This window comes from Hyperoodon ampullatus (genome assembly GCF_949752795.1).
Source record: "Hyperoodon ampullatus genome assembly, chromosome: 5".
NCBI lineage: Eukaryota > Metazoa > Chordata > Mammalia > Artiodactyla > Ziphiidae > Hyperoodon > Hyperoodon ampullatus.
The window spans coordinates 9,072,991-9,099,767 of record NC_136918.1 but is presented as its reverse complement, the minus strand read 5'-3'; the positions used below and the strand labels follow the sequence as shown (position 1 = coordinate 9,099,767).

At 39.1% G+C, this 26,777-nt stretch overlaps 1 protein-coding gene across 1 annotated transcript in view; it reads left to right on the top strand.

The window, feature by feature from the left end:
• Positions 1-26,777, top strand: part of GK5 (glycerol kinase 5) — a gene marked incomplete at its 5' end in the record, with an annotated part of 86,194 nt that overhangs the window by 47,486 nt on the left and 11,931 nt on the right. The window contains 7 exons of the mRNA XM_079704142.1: positions 5,809-5,884; positions 6,454-6,515; positions 6,978-7,051; positions 7,256-7,316; positions 8,683-8,809; positions 10,111-10,215; positions 21,316-21,410. Coding sequence (XP_079560268.1) covers positions 5,809-5,884; positions 6,454-6,515; positions 6,978-7,051; positions 7,256-7,316; positions 8,683-8,809; positions 10,111-10,215; positions 21,316-21,410 — 600 coding nt within the window. The remainder of the gene's footprint in view (positions 1-5,808; positions 5,885-6,453; positions 6,516-6,977; positions 7,052-7,255; positions 7,317-8,682; positions 8,810-10,110; positions 10,216-21,315; positions 21,411-26,777) is intronic.

The window sequence follows — 26,777 nt, the reverse complement described above, 5'->3', positions numbered from 1 at the left end:
TATTCTCCCTTAAGACACTGGAAAAAGGTGAGCAAACTAAACCCAAAGCAGGCAGAAGGAAAGTAATATAAAGGCTAGAATGAAAATTAATGAAACAGAGAATAGAAAAATAGTTGAAAAATTCAACAAAACCAAAAGTTGGTTTGAAAAGATTAGCTAGACTGACAACGAGAAAAAAAAGAGAGAGAAAGATCCAAATAACTGAAATTATGAATGAAAGAGGGAACATTAATTCCAGCTTCACAGAAGTACAGAGCTCTATTAAGCAATACTATGAACAAGTGTATGCCAAATTAGATAACTTAGATAAAATGGAAAACTTCCCAGAAATGCACAGACTACCCAAACTGACTCAAGAAGACATATACAGGCGGAATAAATCTTTTGTCCTTTAAAAAAATTAGTACATGTTAATTTTAGAGGAGTTTTAGGTTTACAGAAACATTGAGCAGAAAGTACAGAGTTCCCATATTCCCCCCAACACGGTTTTCCTGTTATTAACATCTTGCATTAATATGCTACATTTGTTGCAATTGATGAATCAGCAGTAACACATTATTATAAAATATTATTAATGTAATGTATCTGTGATTACAGTATCATACAAAATAGTTTCACTGACTAAAAATCCCCTGCACTTCATTTATTCATCCCTCTCCTCTTACCCCTTAACCCCTGGCAACCACCAATTTTTTTTTTTAACCGTCTGTGTATAGTTTTGCCTTTTCCAGAATGTTGTATAGTTAGAATCATACAGAATGTAGCCTTCTCAGACTGGCTTCTTTCACTTAACAATATGCATTAAAGGTTTCTCCATGTCTTTTTGTGGTTTGATAGCTTATTTCTTTTTACCACTAATTAGTATTTCGTTGTGTAGATGTATCACAGTGTGTTTATCCAGTCAGCTATTGAAGGGTATCTTATTGCTTCCAGTTTTGGGCAATTATGAATAAAGCTGCTATAAACATTTGTGTGGAGGTTTTTGTATGAACATAAATTTTCACCTCGTTTGGGTAAATACCTAGGTATGTGATTGCTGGATCATACGGTAAGACTATGTTTAGCTTTGTAAGAAACTGCCAAATTGTCTTCCAAAGTGGTTGTACCATTTTGCATTTCTACCAACAATGAATGGGAGTTGCTTCACATCCTTGCTAATATTTGATGTCAGTTTTGGATTTTAGCCATTCTGATAGGTGTGACGTAGTATCTCATTGGTTTAATGCAATTCCCTAATACAGGGGTCCCTAACCACTGGTACTGGTCGTCGGTCTGTTAGGAACGGGGCTGCACAGCAGGAGTGAGTGGTGGGCAAGCGAGCGAAGCTTCATCTGCTGCTCCCCATCGCTCGCATTACCGCCTGAACCTCCCCCCGCCGCCGTCCATGGAAAAGTTGTCTTCCGTGAAACCGGTGTCTGGTGCCAAAAAAGTTGGGGACCCGCTGCTCTAATAGCACATGATGTAGAAATGTGACTGTACTCGCCTTTCTTTTCCTTTGCATTGACAAGGACCTCCAGGATATACTGACTAGAAGCGATGACTACAAACATCCTTTTCTCATTCCTGATCTTGGAACAAAAGCTTTCAACATTTCACATTTAGTATAAATTTCTTTAGCTATCCTTTATCAAATTAAGGAAATTCTCTACTTTTCCTAGTTTGCCAAGACATTTTGTTAGGACTTTATTAAACACATTTTCTGCACTTATTATCTAGGTGTGACAACCTGTTTGGGGTTTGTAGAGCGTCTTTAGTATAAATTTAGTATAAATTTCTTTAGCTATCCTTTATCAAATTAAGGAAATTCTCTACTTTTCCTAGTTTGCCAAGACATTTTGTTAGGACTTTATCAAACACGTTTTTCTGTGCTTATTATCTAGGTGTGACAACCTGTTTGGGGTTTGTGGGGCGTCTTAAATTCATTGTTTGATATCTGTTGTTGATTTGGAAATTTTCTCAGCCATTATCTTCAAATATAAATTTCTGCTGCGTTCTGCTTATCTTCTTTCCTTCTGAAAATCTGATTACATGTATGTTAGACCTTTTGACTAAATCCTTTTTGTCTCTCACTCTACCTTACATATTTTCTATTCTTTGGTCTCTGTGGACTTTATTCAGGATATTTTCTTCTAACCTGTCTTCCAAATCTCTTATCTCTTTGTTTCTAATGTGCTATTATGAAAACCCATCCATTAAGTTCTGAATTTTTTTAGTTCTAGAATTTCACTTGCTGTCCCCACATAATTAGCATGGTATTTTAAAAGTCCATGGCTATTAATTCCAATATCTATAGCTCCTATGGACTGTCTCTTTCTCTTCCCCCCACCCCCTGCAATGTTCTCTTGTTTCCTTGTATGCCTGGTTACTTAATTGGTTTTTAAAAAAAATTTAAGCCACTTTATTGAGGTATGATTATTGGCATACAAATAGCTATGCATATTTAATACATACAACTTGATGAGTTTGGTGAACCTGGCTACTTGTTTTTATGTATGTGTGTGTATATATATACATATATATGTGTGTGTGTGTGTGTGTGTGTGTGTGTATATATATATATGAACTAGACATTGTATTTGTGAGCTTGTGTGTAGAAATTACGAGAGCCTTAACATATGTTGCTCTGGATAGGATCTATGTATGCGTCTGCCATTCTTCTGTGCACCAGCATTATCTCAATCCAATTTAATGATTGAGATGGTTCAAAGCTGAGTTGGAGTTCCTATAAGAGCCCATCCTTCTAGTTTACCCTTTCTCCGAGGGTAGAGCCATTTGGAGTCTTAACCCAATGGGCAGAGGATTGCCCTTGGTCCTCCAACCTTAGCAAGCCCTGATACCTACTCTGTGTCCATCTAGCCTCACAAGGGCCTACTACCTATCAATCAGAGGGCCTGGCTCTCAAATATTTTTTTAAAATAAATTTATTTTATTTATTTATTTTTGGTTGCATTGGGTCTTTGTTGCTGTGCACGGGCTTTCTCTGGTTGCAGCGAGCGGGGACTACTCTTCATTGTAGTGCGTGGGCTTCTCATTGCGGTGGCTTCTCTTGTTGTGGAGCATGGGCTCTAGGAGCGCAGGCTTCAGTAGTTGTGGCACCCAGGCTCAGTAGCTGTGGCACATGGGCTTAGTTGCTCCGCAGCATGTGGGATCTTCCCGGACCAGGGCTTGAGCCTGTGTCCCCTGAATTGGCAGGCAGATTCTTAACCACTGCGCCACCAGGGCAGCCCTCAAGTATTTTTTGAATGAGCAAGTGAACTTACTACCTGGCACGCATTATTGCTACTTGCTGAAATACAGATTAACCTTTGTCTAATCTGAAACAAATTTTAGAATCACAATTTCTAAATTTAAGAAGAGTTTGAAATCTAATAATATTACCTTAAGTACTCCATATTTAAGTGGTATAGTACTTGACTCTTCAAAATACTTGTTATAAGTAATCTACAGATGACTTCTTTTTTTGGAACTCATGTCATCTGTCTTCATTTTTTTTGTTTGTTTGTTTTGTTTTGCGGTACGCGGGCCTCTCACTGTTGTGGCCTCTCCCGTTGCGGAGCACAGGCTCCGGACGCGCAGGCACAGCGGCCATGGCTCACAGGCCCAGCTGCTCCGCAGCATGTGGCATCTTCCCGGACCGGGGCACGAACCCGTGTCCCCTGCATCGGCAGGCGGACTCTCAACCACTGCGCCACCAGGGAAGCCCATGTCTTCATTTTATTGATCCTTTCTACTGTTAAAGTATGATTCATTCTTAAATGTCTCCATTTGCTGTTTTTTTAAATCTCATTTATTTAGCATGCTTTATTTTTTTAACATCTTTATTGGAATATAATTGCTTTACAGTGTTGTGTTAGTTTCTACTGTATAACAAAGGGAATCAACTATATGCATACGTATATCCCCATATCCCCTCCCTCTTGCCTCTCCCTCCCAGTCTCCTTATCCCACCCCTCTAGGTGGTCGCAAAGCACCGAGCTGATCTCCCTGTGCTATGCGGCTGCTTCCCAGTAGCTATCTATTTTACATTTGGTAGTGTATGTATGTCAGTGCTGCTCTCTTACTTCGTCCCAGCTTACCCTTCCCCCTCCCCGTGTCCTCAAGTCCATTGTCTGCGTCTGTGTCTTTATTGCTGTCCTGCCCCTATGTTCATCAGAACCGTGTCTTTATTCCTGTCCTGCCCCTATGTTCATCAGAACCATTTTTTTTAGATTTCACATATAGGTGTTAGCATGTGGTATTTGTTTTTCTCTTTCTGACTTACTTCACTCTGTATGACAGACTCTAGGTTCATCCACCTCACTACAAATGACTCAATTTCGTTTCTTTTTATGGCTGAGTAATATTCCATTGTATATATGTGCACATCTTCTTTATCCATTCATCTGTCGATGGACATTTAAGTTGCTTCCATGTCCTGGCTATTGTAAATAGAGCTGCAGTGAACACTGTGGTACATGACTCTTTTTGAATTATGGTTTTCTCGGGGTATATGCCCAGTAGTGGGATTGCTGGGTCATATGGTAGTTCTATTTTTAGTTTTTTAGGAACCTCCATACTGTTCTCCGTAGTGGCTGTATCAATTTACATTCCAACCAACAGTGCAAGAGGGTTCCGTTTTCTCCATGCCCTCTCCAGCATTTATTGCTTGTAGATTTTTTGATGATGGCCATTCTGATAGGTGTGAGGTGATATCTCATTGTAGTTTTGATTTGCATTTCTCTAATGATTAGTGATGTTGAGCATCTTTTCATGTGTTTTTTGGCAGTCTGTATATCTTCTTTGGAGAAATGTCTATTTAGGTCTTCTGCCCATTTTTCGATTGGGTTGTTTGTTTTTTTTATATTGAGCTGCTTGTATATTTTGGCAATTAATCCTTTGTCAGTTACTTTGTTTGCAAATATTTTCTCCAATTTTTTTTAACATGTGCTATATGAAAGGAACCCTCCTAGGTGCTGGGGTTATAAATGCAATCTAGTTCCTGCTCTTAAGGAGCTTAGGGAAGTAATGATGCTGTGAGATAATGGCTATATGGAAGTTGCCCGTGTGGTACTGGGTTAGGCACACCCAAGAAATGCTAGTCTTGAAGGACAAATAGGAGCTGAAGAGGTGATCAAGTAGGATTTGCAGAATTGTTTTCCAGTAAGTTAATGATATCTTTACAAGCATGCCAATTTCTCTATTAGCTAGTTTAAAGAGGTTTTGATTCTTTTGTTTCCTTTGGCAGATTTTTCTGTGACATTCCAGCTAAGTAATATTTTAGGCTTTAAAGGCCGTGAGGATTCTGTCACAAACAGTCTGCCACTGTAGCATGAAAGTAGCCATAAATAATACATAAATAAATGAGCATGGCTGTGTTCCAGTAAAACTTTATTTAAGGACATGGAAATTTGAGTTTCATATACTTCTCATGTGTCACAAGGTATTCTTTCTGTTCTTTTAACCACTATGAAATTACAAAAACGTTCTTAACTTGAGGTACAGACAACAGGTTGGATTTGACCTGTGAGCCATACTGTGCCATCCCATTTTAGACTTTCTATATTTAGACATATTTGTATATCTAAACTAAAAAAGAGATACATTTTGTTTTTTTATCACAAAAGTAAACATTCTTGGTGTAAAACTAAAGCCTTTCATACCCTATAGTAATTGCTTAGAACCATTGGGGGTAAATTCTAGAAATTATTTCTCTATGTATATATTAATTTTTATAAAAAATGGGATTATATTGTATTTAGTGGTTGGCACTTAGTCATGCACTTAATAATTTAGCCTTTTGAATTGCTTTTGTGCTGTTGTATTTTCAAGGTGCGAAAGGCAATTGAAGAAGAAAATTGCTGCTTTGGGACTATTGATACCTGGTTGTTACATAAGCTCACAAAAGGTAAAGATGATTTGATAGATCTGTATCTCAAGTAAGTGGAATTTGACTGACAGAAATGATTTATCTGAAAAAAGTGCAAGTTTAAAACTTTTTCCCCCATATCCCAGACATACTGTTTCTTTGGTACTGTAGTAACTTCATATTATACTAAAGCTAGATTAATTTCAGATTTATTCTAAGAGGAGGGTGATTTTAAAATTGTGATGAAACCTCAAACATAAGACCGAGGAACAGTCATAATTTCTAGAGTGGTAAGACTTGAGTTCAATTCCTAATTTGCCACTTTGCAACTATACCTATAGTATAGCTATAGGTAATCACGTTGCTTCTCTGAGCCCCTTTCCACATCTTTAAACTGGGAATCATGGTATGGAAATGTGCCTGAAAGTGCTTTTGCAAAGTATAAAATTTCAAAAAGGTTTAGTGGGGAATTGCTTTGGAGACTTTGCACTGGAAATACACATTTTGGAATGAATTTGAGGGCAGACAAAGGTTGATACTATAGACTAGGGATAGGTGTTGATTTATACTACCTGATAATAAATAAATCGTTTCCAATATAAATTTAGGTTCTGAATTTGCCACAGATTTTTCAAATGCCAGTACAACTGGACTTTTTGACCCATATGAGGTAAAGTTTTTTTCCCTACTTTTTTTTTGAATATATTTATTTTATTTATTTTACTTTTGGCTGCATTGGGTCTTCATTGCTGCGCACGGGCTTTCTCTAGTTGTGTCGAGCGGGGGCTACTCTTCGTTGCGGTGTGCGGGCTTCTCATTGCGGTGGCTTCTCTTGTTATGAAGCTTGGGCTCTAGGCGTGTGGGCTCTAGGCGCGCGCGGGCTTCAGGAGTTGTGCACGTGGGCTCAGAAGTAGTGGCTCGCAGGCTCTAGAGCACAGGCTCAGTAGTTGTGGTGCATGGGCTTAGATGATCCTGGCATGTGGGGTCTTCCCGGAGAGCTCGAACCCGTGTCCCCTGCATTGGCAGGTAGATTCTTAACCACTGAGCCACAGGAAAGCCCCTTCCCTTGTTTTTGAATCACCAATTTTTCTGTAATTTAGCTTGGATTCTGATGACATGTTTCTGTGCTCAGATGTGTTGGAGTAAGCTCATCACCTCCCTGCTTTCAATCCCGCTCTCTCTGCTGCCTCCCGTGAAGGATACAAGGTAATAATGAAAATCAGACATAGAAACCAGCAAAACTGTCCCTGAATTCACCTGGCCTGTGTAGGGAAAAGCGTCTTATTACATGTTTGAGGTGCTTGTATGTTCATTATGTAACTTTTTGGCCTACACTAAAAACAATTTGCTGAATTTTAGAATTAATATTTCTAGAGCTATAACTTACTTTTTCACCAATTTTATTTGAAGCCACAATTTTGGATCAGTGGATGAAGAGATATTTGGTGTGCCTATACCAGTAGTGGCCTTGGTAAGTAGAAAACTTGAGGGCTTCTCCTTGTATAGTATAAACTAAATGAATGTATATGAATAGTTAGGATTAGATTTAAGAAACAAAAGAGGTCCTTGCAGAATAAAGTTAAAGTATCTTTTTTCTTTTTAACTTAAAGGGCTCTCAATATAATAAGAAAGGGGACCTGTGGGCCAGTGTTCTATCATGGAAATACTTTATAACCTTTTCTGACTTCTCTATATATAGTTTTTCAGAAAACTGTGTTAAATTTTTAAAAAATGTTGTATTTTGAGTAATGTGTGGCTTGTATTTAATACTCTGAGACAAAAAACCGTGGTGGGGCCAATGCTTAGTTTATATATGATATAGGATAATGATAAACCGTGATAGGGCAAGTAAAGTAAAGAAGAAATATATTTACATTTTATAAAATCCTTCATCAGCATCTACTTAGCTGGTGAAGAATTTGTGGATGAGTGAAAAATTAGCTGTTTCTGATTTTTGAGGTTTCTTTCTTGATTATAGAAACTCAGATCTTGCCTTTAATTTCCTGTAACAGCTTAAACAGGAGGTATAGAGCATCTGTCCCTAGATGGACAGTCACTATGGTAGGTGGAGAAATCAAGTGAGGGGAGGGGAATTAAATTCTCAAGTTACAAATTCCTGGAGAGGATCAGTCTTATTCAACTCAGGGTAGGCTCAGGTTTAGATTAAGTTATGGCTAGAAGACATAGATTAGTGAGAAAGCATTCTTCAGATGAGTTTTGGTCCTTAAAATATTGCTGTATATATATCTACATGTAGTTACATTAACAAAATGTTATAGGGAAATCCCTGGTGGTCTAGTGGTTAGGATTTGGCATTTTCACTGTCATGGCCTGGGTTCAATTCCTGGTTGGGGAGCTGAGATCCTGCAAGCAGTGTGATGTGAAAAAAAAAAAGTTATAATTTTTTTTAACAAAAATGTATGTTTGGGAAATGTATAGTTTTAACCTACATCTACTTATACACCTAAAGAGAGAAATTTGTGTGACCAGTTATTTTGACTAATGAATGAAAATGCTTGCAAGTTGCAAATGAACAATCTTAGTTGTTTTTTTCTGGACAAATTTTATTCTGACTTTTATTTCTAAGATTATTCTTATGATACTTAAAAGTGATGAAGTAGGTAGACTGCTGAAAATTCCCGAGACACGTTAGTTATCCCCATAACGTTAGTCCTAGAGAGACTCCTATAATATAGTTGTTGCTCTCTGTTTCCTTTTTTTTAAGGGAAAGGAAATAACGTGGTGAACCATGAGAATACAATAAGTAAGACAGTGGGATACAGTGAAATGGAACACTGCTAAGTGCCCAAGGTCTTATATTTGAATGTTTTTGGCAGGTTGCTGACCAGCAGTCAGCCATGTTTGGAGAATGCTGCTTCCAGACAGGAGATGTGAAGTTAACCATGGGAACTGGGACATTTTTGGATATTAATACTGGAAATAACCCTCAACAGAGTGTTGGAGGTAGGTAGTTAGAATTTATCCTATTTATTAATAAAATATCCCTTCTTTTTTACTTGTTTAACTTTTGTGACACTATTTTCTTATTTTATATTAAGGATATTGTCTAATATTTTTCATTATTCTTCTTAGAGAAAGTTAATCCCCATTTCCCTTTTTTCTTAAATTAAAAGCACTAAAAAATGAGAAAGATTTTAGGGAAAAGTTCAGAAAGACTAGGGTATTTTGGTCAGCTTTCCAAATATTTACCTATAATACATGTTATATTTGTTGAAAACATCTTTCTAGGCCTCTAAAATTTCTTTTATGTGTTAGAATTTCTTCTTTTTGTGATACTTTTTGGTGGTGGTACTTCTCAACTAGTGACCCATGCATATTTAGGGTTTTAATGACAATTGCTAAGAATTTACTCTCTAATGGAGGAAATCCTGGAATGCACAAACCAAGAAATTTAGATTGTGTAACTACACCCAGGAGAGCTTGGGGCTCTTAGTCTGAGCTCTGGTCTCCTAACATGGTTACTAAGAGGTGGATTTAAAAATGTTTTTCTTGCCTTTCGTCCCCCCTAAAGTTCTTCCTTTTTCCCTAACTGGGAAAATGAAAGCTGGAAAAATGATCATTATAAAAATTAAATTAAATGAAAAAAAAAAAACAACAACAGAAGAATGATCATTGTTTCTATTTAGGAATGTTGTTTAGAAACTACAGATAGGGGACTTCCCTGGCAGTCCAGTGGTTAAGACTTCGCCTTCTAATGCAGGAGATGCGGGTTCAATCCCTGGTCAGGGAGCTAAGATCCCACATGCCTTGGGACCACAAAACCAAAACATAAAACAGAAGCAATATTGTAACAAATTCAATAAAGGGTTAAAAAAAAATTAGAAACTACAGATAAATGCAATAGCATGGTTAGTTGTCTGACAAACCAATCTCATAATAACCTTTAATTTCTCAATTAAAATAGTTTCTGTGTTTCTAGAGACATAGATATGCTTGTAGCTACTAAAAGCTAATATTTATTGTTCTTTTTCTATGCCAGGCACTGCCCTAAGTCCTTTTTCAGTTTATTCTCACAGAAGCTCTCTGAGGTAGACCACTTTACAGTCGAGGAAACTGAGACTAAGAAACTAGAAACTTGTAAGACCACAGCTAGAAAGTGAGAGAGGGCTGGGATTTGAACTCAGGCAGTCTGACTCCACAGGCATGTTGCTAGTTTTTGAGATAATCAAATTGTTCCACTGTAGACATCTTTGTAATGAATTCACTATTTATTGTGTGACTTATATTGTTTATTTGTTTTTAAGGCTTTTATCCATTAATTGGGTGGAAGATTGGGCAAGAAGTGGTGTGCTTAGCTGAAGGCAATGCAGCAGACACCGGTACTGCCATACAGTGGGCTCAACAGTTAGGTGAGTCGTCTGTTTCAACAGATTTCATAGGCCAGACATAACTCAGGAAAGCCACAGGATCGCAGATCAGCACTGATGGATGATTCAAATGAAACGAAATAAAATGACGCACTAGAAGAAAATACAGGATGTTATTTTTATGACATTGGGATGGTAAAAGGCTAGGCATTAAAGCCAGATACCATAAAGAAAAAGAATAATAGATGTTAAGTATAGAAAACATTAGAACGTGTAGGGAGAGATGCTGTAGCAAAATTGAAAGACAAACTGGTAAGGACAATTTGTAGCATATGTTAGAAAAATTTTAAAAGATGACCAAAAAATTGGACAAAAGGAGAGGAATAGGTATTTTATAAATCAAGTGACTGTTAAAATATGCTGTTTAAATTCAATAATCAAAGAAATACACATTTAAAAATTGATGTCTCCTATGATTGTCAGAAATTAATTAGTTCTACAATGCTCAGTATTGATGGAAACGTAGAGAGAAAAGTATTCTTGTTTTCCATTGGGATGAATGTTAATTAGTATGGCCTTTCTGGAGGGCAATTAGGCAACATGTATCATTTTATAGAGTACAGACCCTTGGCCCTCAGGTCTATTCTTTGTTTCCTAAGAAAATAATCATACAGGTGTGCAAAGACATGTGTACATACATGGGTGTTTAACACGGCAATTGGAAATAAGTTCCTGTCTAATACTAAAGCATTAAGTAAGTAAATGTCAGTATGTCCATATAGTGGAACGCTGTACAAATAACACAAATACTGTAGTCACAAATAACCATGTAGTTGCACATCTTATTGACATGCAACACTGTCTGTGATACATTAAGGAAGGGATGAAGCAGTCGCAGAACAGCCTGTATGAATATTTTTTGCTTTTTTGTAAAAAAAAAGCTTTTTGAGATATAATTCACATGCCAAATAATTCACTTACTTAAGGTGTACAATTCGGTATTTTTTAGTATTTTCACAGGGTTGTGTAGCCATCACCACAGTCTAATTTTAGAATATTTTTGTTCTCCATAAAAGAAACCCCCTACCCACTGGCGGTGACTCCCTGTTCTATCCCCCAGCCCTAAGCTACCACTAATCGACTTTCTGTCTCTATGGATTTGCCTATTCTGGACGTTTCATATGGATGGAATCAAACAATATGTGGTCTTTTGTGACTGGCTTCTTTCACTCAGCATGTAATGTTTTCAAGGTTCACCCATGTTGTAGCATGTATCATTACTTCATTTCTTTTCATTGCTGAATAATTTTCCACCATATGGATGAACGAGCATTTATCCATTCAACAGTTGATGGCCATCTGGGTTGTTTCCACTTTTTGGCTATTGTGAATAATGAAGAGCCTATATATTATATAACCATATTTAATGCATACAGTATGTAGTGTTATATACCAAAGCATTAACAATAGTTATCTCTGATAACTATTAAATTATGAGGGGCTCTGCTATCTATTTTGCTGATTTGAACTAAACCAATTTGTTTAAAGACAAAGATAATTCTGTTGGCAGAAAACATACACTTAAGGAGGAAAATGCCAATCCATTTCTTCCTTTCTCTCTCTTTCTCTATAAGCCTGCACCTGAATTATCAGCATAAGATTACTCATTAACAACAGCAACAAACTGTTTATTTGGAAGCTTTTTATCACTTAAAAGTCTCTTCTTCCTTAAATGTACTTCTTTTAATTTTTTGGACATGTATCTTTAGTCACCTCAGAATTATCAGAAATAGAAAATATAGGTTACCTATTTCTTCTCTTTTAGTTATACCTTTTATTAATTTTACTCCTCCCCCCCAAAAAAAAGTGCAAAGAAAAAGCAGAATAATTTCACATTCCTCATTAAAAAAAAATCATTCCCAAGTTCCTTTAACATCATGTGCACATTATCAGGGGGAATCATTTCCACTGCTTTGCTGGGTTGGCGCTCATTCACTGTGATTCTCAAGTGAGGAAAACTCTTTTCTGGGGGATGGAGCTAAATGGCCCTGACCTAGAAAAGCAGTGTGATTTCCAGTGGACGCATAAGCCCTTCCTAAAGACCAGTCCCATCTATGGCAGGAAGCAGGACCATTTGTCTGACTGGAGAGAGAGAGAATTCAGAGTTGAATTATTTACTTAAAAATTTCAATCGTTGGCAGAGCTAAACATTACTGGTATACATCTGTCTGAAATGTAAAAAAAAGTTGACCTTTATTTGAATATATCTCTTTCTGTTCTGAGAATTCACTTTAATGAGTATATCGAGAAAATAACTGAATTATGTTCAGGAGAAACACAGTGCATAAGAGCCTGAGTGACCCTGTCATTTCCTTGAAGATGTGTATTCTGAGCATTTATGTCTGTGTGACATGCTGGGTTTGTTCCCCTCTGAATGGTGGCTTCCTCCTACCCCTTTACTGGGTTGAATGCCTCAGTCGAGCTCAGGCACAAAAGCTCTTTTAAGACACTTTCATCTTGACTTTCAGATTTATTTTCTTAATCTTTTTCACACAGGCCAATTCTCTCACTGTTTTCCCCCTTGAGTCCCTATGGGATCATCTCTTTTGCCTTTCCATCTGGTCCATCTCGGCTCCCCTTCGCTCTTTGTTCTCTATTTTGCTATCTCAACCTTAGAAATATTTCTGTCTTCCAGCTTTTATTCAGTTAACAAGTAATTAAGTGCTAAGTACAAACCTGGACCTGTACATGCTAGGAGACACCAGTGGCTAAGACAGTCACTCCCTGCCCTCACGGAGGTTATAGTCTAGCAGGAAAGATGTATATTAAATGAATAATTGAAAAAAACAAAAGAAATTAGTGTTAAGTACCAGGAAAGAGATGTAGAGGTAGAATCAGTGATCTCTTTCTAAAGGGAGGGCTTTGTCTGGTCTGGGGAATCGGAGGGCTTCTTTAAAGAAGTCATGTTTCAGGCTTCCCTGGTGGTGTAGTGGTTAAGAATCTGCCTGCCAATGCAGGGGAGACGGGTTCGAGCCCTGGCCCGGGAAGATCCCACATGCCGCGGAGCAACTAAGCCCATGCTCCACAACTACTGAGCCTGTACTCTAGAGCTCGTGTGCCACAACTACTGAGCCCAAGTGCCACAACTATGGAGCCCACGTGTCACAACTACTGAAGCCCGCGTGCCTAGAGCCCGTGCTCCGCAACAAGTGAAGCCCCTGCAATGAGAAGCCCGCGCACGGCAATGAAGAGTAGCCCCCGCTTGCCGCAACCAGAGAAAGCCCGTGCACAGCAACAAAGACCCAATGCCAAAAACAATAAACAAATTAAATAAATAAATAATTTATTTTTAAAAAAGTCATCTGCAACTAAAGAAAGAAAGAAAGAAAGAAGTCGTGGGCTTCCCTGGTGGCGCAGTGGCTGTGAGTCCGCCTGCCGATGCAGGGGACACGGGTTCGTGCCCCGGTCCGGGAGGATGCCACATGCCGCGGAGTGGCTGGGCCCTGAGCCATGGCCACTGAGCTTGCGCGTCCGGAGCCTGTGCTCCGCAACGGGAGAGGCCACAACAGTGAGAGACCCGCGTACCGCAGAAAAAAAAAAAAAAAAAAAGAAGTCGTGTTTTAGCTAGGACTGAAGGAAGAACAAGTGGTTGGACAGATGGGAGAAGCACTTGGTCAAGGAGCAGCCCAAGCAGAGAGGACCAGTGAAGAAGGCCCTGAGCGGGGAGAAGCATGGCCTATTTAAGGAACTGAAAGAATGCCCTATTTCTTTTCTACAACTGAGAGAGTTCACACCTCTGTTGTCCTCCGGTAACGTGGGTCAGGGGACATCTTTTCCCTAGCAATTCCACGTTTAATTGCTACATGTCACATCTGCCTGCTCCAGGCAAGCCCCATCAGACTCCCAGTATACATTTTAAATTACCCAGGACTCTTGTTTACTAGAAATAAAGGAAACTGGTTTCTTCTCTCTGGGTCTCTTCTGAAGAGAGATAACGGCCTCTCTCATTAGAGGAGATGAGATAAACATTCTCTCATCTAGGAACTAATTAGGTGGTGGTGAATTGTTACATGTTATTGCTAGTAAGTAGGGTCTTTGTTCATGGTCTTGCATCCCTCTTGCTTCCTGCTAGGATGACACACAGTAAGATAAATATGGCTGCAGCTGGAGTGGACCCCAGCCATGAATGAAGCCTTGAGTTGTCAAGGAGACTGTGCAGGCCCAGGGTCTGTAGAGGGCACCAGCTGAGTGTTATTGGTGAAAATACCAGAGTCTGGTGAGGACCCTGTAGATGTTCTCTATGGATCGAGCCTGCTGAGCCAAGAGAAAATCCCCTCAGATGTGGAGAAGAAAAAGCTGGGCCTCCCCACTCCTGGGAGAACCTGATAACAGTGGACGTCAGTACTGATTGGTCTGAATTGCTCCTCTTCCAGGCTAAGTGGAGAAGCCTAATCTTTCTCATACTTTGAGAAACCCGAGAGCCAAGGGTATTCATTTCCTTACCTCTCACTGCCTGCCAACCCCATAAGCCTGACCTGAAGGAGAGCACAAAGCATTCAAGAACATCCAGTACCTTGAAGGAGGGTGCCCAAGTTCGATAAAGCACAACAGGTGGCTCCCACAGAGGCAGATGTCATGGAGGAAACAGAAGATTAAAATAACAACAACAGTGGGCTTCCCTGGTGGTGCAGTGGTTAAGAATCCTCCTGCCAGTGCAGGGGACACGGTTCGATCCCTGGTCCAGGAAGATCCCACATGCCACAGAGCAGCTAAGCCTGTGTGTCACAACTACTGAGGCTGCGCTCCACAACAAGAGAAGCCACTGCAGTAAGAAGCCCACGCACTGCAATGAAGAGTAGCCCCCGCTCGCTGCAACTAGAGAAAGCCCGTGCTCAGCAACGAAGACCCAACGCAGCCAAAAATAAATAAATACATAAACTTATTAAAAAATATAACAACAACAAAAATAAAACAGTAAATGGATAAAAGAAAATATTGCAAAGAAATGTTGGGAACAAATAAAGAATTTCAAAGGACAAAAACCGTGATATATAATATCTAAAGAAATTAATAAAATATAAAATGGACAGTGCTGAAAACCCAAGTAGGGATCAGGAAGAATTTAACAACAAAAAGGAAAAAACAGAAAATAAAGCTGAAAGGTAAGAGATATAGAGGAAAGATCAGAGGAAAGAAATATGTGACTAATTGTCTCTTTTCTGGAATATGAAATGGAATTATGAAAATGTAAAAATTGAAGAGATAATTGAAAATAAATGTCCCTGAACTGAAGAAAGACCTAAGTTTTCAGAGTGAAATGGCTTTACCAAGTTTTAAAAAGTCGCACACTAAGACAGTCATATGTAGATGAATTGTCTGAATCCCAAGAATAAAGGAAAGAGTCGAGACAGGAAGAATAGTTGATTTATAAAGAGAAGAGAATCAGACCGGCCTGGAAGTTAGTTGTAAAATTTTGAAAGTGGAACAACATCTACCCATTACAGAGAAAAAAGAACTGGGAGCCAATATTCCAGGGTCCGGCTAAGACGTCATTCAGATTAAGTGCAAAAGGTACATTTCTTGGCCATGCAGTCTATACTTTCTGAAGAAATTACCCAAAATGAGCTAGAACAAAGATCTCAAAATGGAGAAAGCAAAGGATACAAATAAAGTGTTTTCCAAATAAAAATATATTTTTTTCCTGGTAGTAGGCCATACTTCTCTTTGTTCTATTTTATTTGAGCTGCTCTTAAACCAAACTGATTTAAGTTTTCTTACTGTAATGTAAACACTTTATTTCCATACATTAAGAACATAGTTTTGGATATCCTTTTAAGAGATTGAAATGATCTTAACACTAAAAAGAGCCCCTAATTAAGCCGGGCTTAAAGATTTTATGTGTGTGCATGCTTGCTCTACAAAAGAAAGTAATGTTCCTGTCCAATGTTTCAAAATGGTATTCTTTTTTTTTTCCTTCCCATAAATGCTTTTAATTCTGTGATGTGTAATTTATGGGGCAAATTATTGGTCAAGAATAGACAACAGAGTGTTTTCTCTTCTTCATTCTTCTTCCTGTTCATTTATGTTTTTATTTCAAGTCTGTGTAAATCTCTTTTCACACACACACACACACACAGAACCAAATCCTTTTCTCAATCCCTTTTCACACACACACACACACACACACACACACACACACACAGAACCAAATCCTTTTCTCAGTGCCATACTTAGACAAGCAAGAGTGGAACATCTCAGCCTGTTATGTAATACAGTTAGAAATGAATAGTAAAAACAGTATTTAAATGGTACTTAGCCACATGGAGATTTGAAATGTCTTTTCTTAAGTAGCATAAGGCCAAGGAAAACATTTGAAACACAATTTAATAGTGTCCAGAAAATAAAGAAAATGACTATAATTCTGTAAAAATCAGTACTTAGATGAAAGTGATGAATGCTTATTAATATGCAAATAAAGAGAAGCATTTAAAATTTCCAAGCCAAAAATGATAAAGGTATGCAAATCATAAAAGGTAGATTGATCAACTAAATCTCTCTTAAACATATCTGAGTTACCCTATATACGTTTCAGTGAGTTTATATATGTATATGTAGGGGGTGGAGAAAGAGAGAAGAGAAAATGAGAACTGTTTTAACTTTTTGTTTTGAAATAATTTCAAACTTGTAAAAATAGTACAAAAATTCTTGTATATCCTTTATCCCAGATTTGCCATGTTTCAACATTTTGCCATAATTGCTTTACCTATCTATTATCCACCCATCCATCTATCCATCCAATATGCTATAGGATAGATAAATATCTATATAATTTTCTGAGCTCTTTGATAATAGCTTGCATGCATCTTACTTCTTTCCCTGTAGTATTTCACTATGTATTTCCTAAGAACAAGAATATTCTCTCACATAGCTAAAGTATGGTTATTAACTTCAGAAAATTTAACAGTGGGTACAATACTTTCGTCAGATGTCCCAATCCTGTCCTTCATGGCAATTTTTTTCCAATACGGGATCCAGTTCAGGATTGCTTATTGTATAATTTCCTTTAATCTAGAACAGTTTCATCAACTTTTCTGTTTCTCATGCCATTGACATTTTTGAAGAATATAAGTTAGTTATTTTATAGAATGTCCCTCAATTTGGGTGTTTCATGTCTAGATCCAGGTTATATAGTTTGGACTGAAATTATACATAAGTGATAATGTGTCTTTCTCAGAATACATACCTGGAGATGCAAAGTGCCTCTTACTCCTGTTTTGGTTCTGTCAGTTTTGTTCAAATGCATAAGATATTTTCCGATTTCTCCATTGTATAATTACCATTTTTTGGTAATAAATAATATGTGGCGAGATACTTTTGAGATTAGCTAGATAACCCTTTTCTCACCAAACTTCCCCCATCCCCTAAATTTAGCTTTCATTGATGATTCCTACCTGGATCAGTCTTCACTCTGATAGTTGCAAAATGGTGCTTTCTAACTCCATTTTCCCTCTGTTTATTAGTTAGCATTCTGTTATATAAGGAAGAGCTTACCCTTCTCCTCTGTTAATTTATTATTGGTATGAACTCATGGTTTCTTATTTTATTCAGCAGGTTATAATTTTTACAGTTCTTATTATTTTTTTTCATGCTCAAATAGCCCCAGATTTGGCCAGTGAAAACCTCTTTAGACTGGCTTCTATGTCTTCGAAGTGTCTATCTGTATTATTTTTGAGCACTTTCTTAATTTCTGGCACAAGATGGTTTTAAGCTCATCTTGTGTTTTTTGTATCCCTGCCCTGGAATTAGCCACTTTTCCAATGAGCCCTGCCTCCTTTTAGTGGGAAATGGTATTTAAAAACAATGAGGGACTTCCCTGGTGTGTAGTGGTTGAGAATCTGCCTGCTGATGCAGGGGACATGGGTTTAAGCCCTGGTCCGGGAAGATCCCACATGCTGCGGAGCAACTAAGCCCATGTGCCGCAACTATTGAGCCTGCGCTCTAGAGCCTGAGAGCCACAACTACTGAGCCCGCATGCCACAACTGCTGAAGCCCGCATGCCTAGAGCCCAAACTCTGCAACAAGAGAAGCCACCGCAATGAGAAACCCGCGAACCGCAAGGAAGAATAGCCCCCGCTCCCTTCAACTAGAGAAAGCCCGTGCTCAGCAACTAAGACCCAACAACAAAGACCCAGTGCAGCCAAAAATAAATACATAAATAAATAAATTTATTAAAAAAATAAAAACAATGACTGGGGGAATTCCCAGGTGGTCCAGTGGTTAGGACTCCATACTTTTACTGCTGAGGGCTCAGGTTCAATCCCTGGTTGGGGAACTAAGATCCCACAAGCTATGCAGTGCAGCCAATAAATAAACGTACAATTTGATAAATTTAAAAAAATTAAAAAACATATAAGAACAATGACTGGAATGCCTTTGTAGCAGAGCTGGAAATGTGTGTGTGTGTGTGTGTGTGTGTGTGTGTGTGTGTGTGTGAGAAGGGTCCCTGTTCTATATTTTTGTCTCCCTTTTTTCCACGTCGAGAACCCTGGCTCCCAACAACATTAATATTATGTACTTGTTTGCTCAATCTTAAAATATACACCAAAGAGTTTGACTTACTAGACCCATACCACTCCAACAAACAATGTTCAAGGGTTTTTTTTTTTTTTCTTTATATTAAGGGTATATGGTCCAAGCATGCTATTCAAATTACCTGGATTAATTCTTTTTCTTCTCCCTTCAGTGAGTTTATTAATTTGAAAAGAACTGGGTTCATTTGTTTCTGTTACCATTCATTTTTAGTTTTTTTCCCTCTGCATCCTTTTTAAAAACATTTTTTTGATGTGGAATTTTAACATGATTTCCAAGTCAAATTCATAAAAGAAGGAGCAGCTGACTCCCTCTCCTCTCCCTTCACCCTGTCTTCCTACCTCTTGTAGATAATCACGACATTTGTTTTTGGTCTATCCTTCCTATTTGTTTTTGCAAAAACATGAAGATACAATGTTTTTTCTCTCTCATTCAGGTAGAATGAAAAAACATTCAAAAAACAAAAAAACAGGATCATTTCCCCACTCTCTGTCCTGTGGAGACCCCTGACTCCCACTCCTCAGACCAAAAAGAGGGGCTTCTTCAGAAGCTCTTCATATTTGTACCTGGTGTACAGACCCAAGTTTCAGGTTTCAGGCTGTCCCTGATTCTAGGACAGGAGATATCAGAGAAAATAAAAAACAGGAAGCTCACTGCTGGTTTGGTGGTACTCAGAGTTCCTCGGTTGGACCGCTAGCTTATTCTTTTGAGTCCTCAGATAGCTTCCTGTGTATTCCATCCAGGACTCTTGGTTGCATTCACTGGGAGAGACAGAGTGAAGTCCTCCTACTCCACAGGACTTTCCATTAATCAGCTCATTTGTGAGCATTTTAGGTAGAAGATTATTTAGAGAAATGCTTCAAGCAAGCACAGAACAACCAGTAAAGAATGTGGACAAACTAGATTTTCTTCCCCCTGTTTCTTTGTCTGTTACCAAAAACTTTCCTCAAACCAGCCATCTAGTATGTTTTCCACATCTTGGTTGAAAAATTTAGACATTTGGACATGATTTCTTCAAAGTATAGATTTTAAGAGCAGTGTTTTCTTTCTTAGTATATTAGTTTTTGAAGTGCTGTCTATTTTGACGTGTTATCGGACATTTTGAACAAATGAATGTAACTTATGGATCTGATAACTGTCATTTTGAGTAAAATTTGTAATAATTATTGAGCGATCCTCATTAACCATAGTTTTATCATAGGTGTTCCTTAAACGTCTTGTCTTTAATCAATTCTTCATTATAAGAATAACGAAACATATAAGAAAATAAAACCAACTTAAGTATTACTGTGTAAGGCCAGCAATATTTATTATGACCAATTCCTGATCTTTTGCATCTGATCTATGCTGTCAGTCTCACATGCTTATTCAGGAGTCACATTACAAACAAGGGTATCCAAATGGCCAATGAAAAGGATTTCAACTTCATTAGTCAACAGAGAAATACAAAATCAAGCTATTGTGCAATACCACCGAAGAGTGAAAATGAAAACCATAGACAGTATCAATTGTTAACAAGAATATGGGATAACTGGAACTCTCATAGGCCTGGCAAGAGCCTTAAATTGGTAAAACCACTTTGGAAAAGGATTCAGCAATATCTGCTAAAGCTAGTCCTGAATGTGAAGATCCTAGGACCAGCAATTCCATCCCTTGGTATATAACAAACGGAAATATGTACATATGCTTACCAAAAAGAAGGTACATGAGTGTTCAAAGTGGCCTATTTATATTAGCCCCAAACTGGAAACTACCCATATGCATATCAGCTGTAGAATAATTGAATGAATTGTGTATGGTGAGAATGGAATACTATACAGGCATGAGAATGAATGAAGTACAACTACTTGTAACAAAAGGAATCTCACAAACATGATGTTGAGCAAAAGAAGTTGGTATCTTGACCTAGGTGTTGGTTTCCTGGGCGTATTCACACTGTGAAAATTCATCCAGCTGTACACTTAGCATTTGTGCATCTTCCTATATGTATACTTCAATAAAAAAGTATACTAAATAAATTAGATCTTGATTTTTTGTTTGTTTTATAAAGATTGACTTTTAGTGTATCTGTGTGTTACTGGCCCTTTACTGAACTCCTTAGATGGAATAGTTTTTCATAGTTAATAGTTTTGACTCTCTTGGTTGTTATAGGTAGATGATCTTTCCATCAGAAAACTAGAATGGGTGTAATCTTTAGGAGAACAAAGTTTTTAATGCCAAAAAACAGATAGAATTGATTCTTAAACAGCCCAATTATCTTTAAAGGAAAAAAGTAAGGCCTGCTATACCCAGAGCCCATCTAAGAGGGTCTTCTGTCTCCCTTGTCCTTTCCATGGGCCATAAACCTCTGCAGTGGGAGAACCCAGATAGCACTAGAGCAGATTGCCTTTGTGTTGACCCTTTTAAGTGAGCGACCTCTCACATTATATTCGTAATAAATGCTGATGCAGGTGAATACTAGTCATATAACATGATTCTGTTTGTCCCTCCCCAACCCCTTCGTTTTGTTTTAGGGTTTTGTTGTTGTTTGTTTGTTTGTTTTTGTTTTTGCAGATCTGTTCACAGATGCTGCTGAAACTGAAAAAATGGCCAAAAGTTTGGAAGATTCTGAAGGAGTTTATTTTGTTCCATCTTTTAGTGGATTGCAGGTATTTTTTTTTAAGTTAATGGCAATTACAAACATTTCCCTCTTCGTACTCACACCTAATATTATGTATCTGAAAATGTGGGCACTGAACAGAACTGAGGTGAAAGGTACTTTCTAGGGCTGAGAAGTTGTGTTTTGACCTAGCATGAATTCCACGAGAGGGCAGGGCAAATTCTGCTGACTTCTGCTCAGAACTCCATCTCTGTGAAAACTAAAAGTTAGCAGGTTTATTATAGAACTTTTACATAAGACCCATGGTTACTTTATCATGACCAAAAATAGCCATTTACCAGTGGGGGAAAATAGATCAGCATTCTTTAGTTAGAGGAGGTGTACCATTGAGAATTAGAAAAATAATGTTAAGGTATATGTTATACCTTATTTTTTTCAGTTTTATAAGTTTCATTAATTTTTTTTTTTTTTTTTGGCTGCATCAGGTCTTCGTTGCTACGTGCAGGCTTTCTCTAGTTGCAGCGAGCGGGGACTACGCTTTGTTGTGGTGCATGGGCTTCGCATTGCTGTGGCTTCTCTTGCTGCGGAGAATGGGCTCTAGGCGCATGGGTTTCGGTAGTTGCAGCACGCAGGCTCAGTAGTTGTGGTGTGTGGGCTCTAGGGTGTGCGGGCTTCAGTAGTTGTTGCTCATGGGCTCATTAGTTGTGGCGCACGGGCTTAGTTGCTCCACGGCATGTGGGATCTTCCCAGACCAGAGATCAAACTCGTGTCCCCTGCATTGGCAGGCGGATTCTTAACCACTGTGCCACCAGGCAAGTCCCTAACGTTTTAAAAAAACATCAGAATTTCTTTTGGTTAACTGTTATGATGTGGGATGTTGGTTACCTTGCCTAACTAAAAAGTGAACTCAGTAAAATACTTGATTTTGTAATATTTAACTTCATATTTAATTGAAAGATCTGTTGATACTACCTTTAATTTTAGCATAGTGTTACAAAGACTTTTAGAAACTGTTTTCAAGTATATTATTATAAACAAAATTCCTTTTTGGGGGAATAATTAGTCCTTTAATACTCCTCTAAATATTTCTTTCTTTCAAAAAATAAAATTTCCCTTTCTTCTAGTCCATGCATACTCAAGCAATCAGTTACAAAAAATCCACAATTTAAAAGTTTGGATAATACAATGTAGAACCTGGTGAAAAGGAGTTAGATCAGGGTGGTTTTAAATCCCTAAAAATACCATATTTTCAAACTAGATTTTTAAATGAGCATTATTTTAATATCTGTAATAATTTCCTTCTATATACTTTATCATAAAGGACTAAAAGTTTATAAACTACATAAAGAGGTTGCATTGCATCCTCTTCAGAGTGATGTGAGGCACCTAAATAGCATCCATGATAGGACAGATAATGAAGAATATTTGTCTGATTGAGGTTTAAGGAGGAAGGTTGGATGAATAGTTGTCATCAGCAAAGGGAGGGTTTAATTAGGTTACTGTGGATTCTTCCCTTTTTGAAAAATGTGCTGGGGGACCTAGTTGTGACTCTGTCTTGGCAACTCTAACTTCTCTACCAGTTCATATGCCTGTAAAAATAATGTAAACTATGTGATTAAAAAAACCAAAGTATCGCTAAAGTCCAAAAGATTAGACAACACTATCACAGATGTGATTTTAATTTCATGTTGCCAACAAAATGTCCCTGTCCTGCCATGGTTGCAACCTGGCAATATGTTGAAGTGAGTGGGGTGGGGAAGGACCGCAGGCTCGTTATTTCCTGACGTAAAATGAAACTCCTCATTGGAAACCAAAAGTTAATTCAAACAACAATAGTGTGTTGATACTAAGCTGTTCAGAAAATAGTGGGGAGATCACCTGTAAGTTGCCAACGTCAACAACTGGAGAAAATGCGGGCTAGGAGAATGGACGGAAGGAAGGGTCAAGTATCTGTGATCCTGCCTCTAATTTTAGAATATTGGTACAGCTGCAGGTAACGGGGGGGGGCAGGATGTTGAAGGCTCCTAATAGCCTCAGGGGCGTCAGCTGAGAAAGGGGCATTGCAGGAACTTCGAGGACAGGGGGAACTTGTGGGGCAGCCACTGCAGGGAATGGGCTGGAGCATGGGGCTGTACACAGAGTGGCATCAACTGGTGCAGCTATTGTGGCTTTGTCTAGGTTTGGGGAGGGGCATGCTAGAGCAGAGCATCCCTCACAGGTATCGCAGGCAAGAATCAGTGGTCATGTACCTGATGTGAAAGTTACCGTGATGTTGGCCATACATAGTAGGATGGACAGGACCGTGAGTCAAGTGCCAGTCTTCAGTGGATGAGGAGTCGTGCTCCAGTGAAGGTTCTTGGGTTTGCAAGAAACACGCTTGCTTGAGCACCTCCCTCTCTTCCCCTGCCCCCCCCAAGAGGAGCTGGCTGTTCACACACTCCTGAGCACCAGGATTGGAAAGGAGTTGGCAACTGACGTAGCAGGTCTCAATGTTCTTCTCTGTGGTTTCTGCCTCTCTGTGGCTCTGCTTTTCCCTTCTCCTTACCAGCTTTGCTCTGTACCCTTTCTTCCTCATAGCTTCTGTTTAACTGTCATTCTTTTCCTTATACTTTCTGCCTTTTCACAGTTCGGATATAAACACAACAACCTTTTTGCATCTTGCGCATCCTTTTCGCTTCAGTTCCCTCTGAAGCGCTTCCTCGTTCAGATTCCAGGGGAGGTAATCTGATTGGGCCACCTTGTCTTTTCAAGCCTTGGACAGACTTGTGCTCACCCCCTGCAGTTGTGGTGGCAGCAGTAGGACTAGGGCATGAAACATGGCTGCTTTAGACAAGGATTCAAGCAGTTTGCTGAGAACCCCTCCCCCTGTAATTCCCCCTCTGGTTCTGTGCGTGACTGGACATCTGAGCCATGGAAATGTAAAGGGATATAAAGCACAATATTGATGCAGACCTAAGCAAACACGGGGGAGGCGACGTGTCTGCTGACAGCAGATGCATGGTGGCTGACGGTGGTCATGGGAGGCTAGAACAGTCCTTCTGGTCCTTGTGTATGGAAGCCTGTGGACCTTCCACTGCATAGCTGCAGCTGAAGCCATTTGCCCAGCACAGAGCCAGGCTCGTTATAGCAACCAACTACAAAATCAGTGGAAGGCACGTCTCAGAGTTAAGAGTTAGAGGAGTTTATTGACAACAGAAGGAAAAGTTGAAAAGGCATAGTAAAAGAGTTATGAAGAAAGTGAGTAATAGCGGGAAGGCTTTGAGTAAGAAATGACAATTAAAATACAAATGATAGTGGCAGCTAACCTGTGAATACTCGCTATGTCTCAGGCACTGTCCTAAATTCATTACACGCGTCGTCTCATTTAATCCTCAGTCACTCAACAAGGTAGCAGATACTCTTATCATCCCATTCTGAAGCTGAGGAAGCTGAGGTTTGGAGCTGTTCTATCACTTGCGCAGTGTCACACAGCTAGTGAGTGACAGAGCTGGCTTTAGGACTCCGGAGTCCAGGTTCTTAACCGCTCTGCTGTTTCCTGGGAGAGCATAAAGTATTCTGACAGCAGGAATTCATAACTGGAGCCAGAGGAACTTACTTTTAGGGTCTAGGTTGACAAGGACAAGAGGCATGGTGGCCTTAACCATTGTGCGAGTCCCCAGCAGATTAGGCTGAGGTTCCAGTGGGGACAAGGCAGGTAGTCTGTGCCCTGGGCAGGAGTCTGCTGGTTTTGCTTAGAGAGCCACACACAACTTTGCTGAGTCCTGCTGTTCTGGAAAGCTCACTTGATGGGCCTGGAAGTGATAGATTGGAGGTGTGGCTGGAGGCTGTCTGCCCTGGCAAGATGTGACCAGGCCCTTAAAAGTACCTTGCCAGTGTTTTTCCTACTTTATCATCCCAAAGAGAGACTCAGTTGGACTAACAAATGCAGGGACGTTGTAACCTATTAAGAAATTTTTAGGTTTCTATGGAATTTATAACCCCTCAAGTTGGCCTATTACTAACAGTAAATTATGTTCATAGCTATTTGTACAAAAGTGCTTTCAGGCCAATTATGCCAGGATTTTATGTGGTATATTGGAAGAAGTAATTTTTACGCAGAAAAAAACCATAGCAAGGGAATTCCCTGGCAGTCCAATGGTTAGGACTCAGCTCTTTCACTGCCGGGGCCCAGGTTCCATCCCTGGTTGGGACCTGAGACCCTGCAAGGCAAGCGGCACAGCCATAAAAAACACAAAAAACCCATCACATACTACTAGGGACTAATTGAACTGGCTGAGTCTGACCCATCTTTGTCATACAGTATTACATCACTTGGTATATAGACAAGCTTTACTATATAACTTAGCTTTTACTGAGTGAATCACCAAAAGATGTTTTAATAAGTTTGAAAAATTCTCTTTCAAAATAAATTTGAAAGATAAGATTACAAGGAGGAAAATCATGGCTATGATAAAGATAAGATGTAATATAGAATTTCTTCATTTAAGGCATTAGGAAAAGTATTATTTGTTCATGGATTCAACAAATGCGTATTGATGCCCTGTGTGGGGCTAGGTGCAGTGCTAGGCCCTGGAGACACACCGTGAGCACATCAGATGAGTTTCTGCCTGTGATGCTAACAGTGTAGCACAGAAGATGGAGTTTCAACAATCACACAAATATATGTGATTATAAACTGGCACATGATATGATGGGAAGTTACAAGGTTCCATAAAAATGGATAGTGGGGAACCTGACCTAGTTTCTGGGATTCGAAGTTTTCCCAGAGGAAGCTGAGCCAAAATTTGGAAGGGGAGTAGGATTAACTAGGAGGAGGTGTGGGAGAAAGTTTTCCGGGTAAAGATGGTATGTCAAGCTCTGAAGCTAGAAGGTGCTTCTGGGGGCCATCATTTCCTGACAACACTAGCCTGTCCCTCTGTCATGACCTTGCGTAGGTGTGTTGGGACTCTTCTGTCTGTTTCCTTGTGAGATGGCAAGGTCTGACAGGGATCTTTGTGTTTCATCTTTGTGTCCTAGAATCGTCTTGCATTTCTGGCTACACAAAGATGAATACAAACTTCATCTGATGAATACATAATTCCAGCTCAAGATTATGCCTTTTAAAGGCAGATGTTAGGCAGAGTCATTTCTTTTCTTTTCTTTTCTTTTAAATCTACAGCTCTATGTTCTGTTTTTTTATATAAACATTTATTTATTTATTTATTTATTTATGGCTGCATTGGGTCTTCGTTGCTGCGCGTGGGCTTTCTCTAGTTGTGGCGAGCGGGGGCTTCTCTTGTTGCAGAGCACGGGCTCTAGGTGTGCAGGCTTCAGTAGTTGTGGCACTCAGGCTTCAGTAGTTGTGGCTTGCAGGCTCTAGAGCGCGGGCTCAGTAGTTGTGGTACATGGGCTTAGTTGCTCCGCGGCATGTGGGATC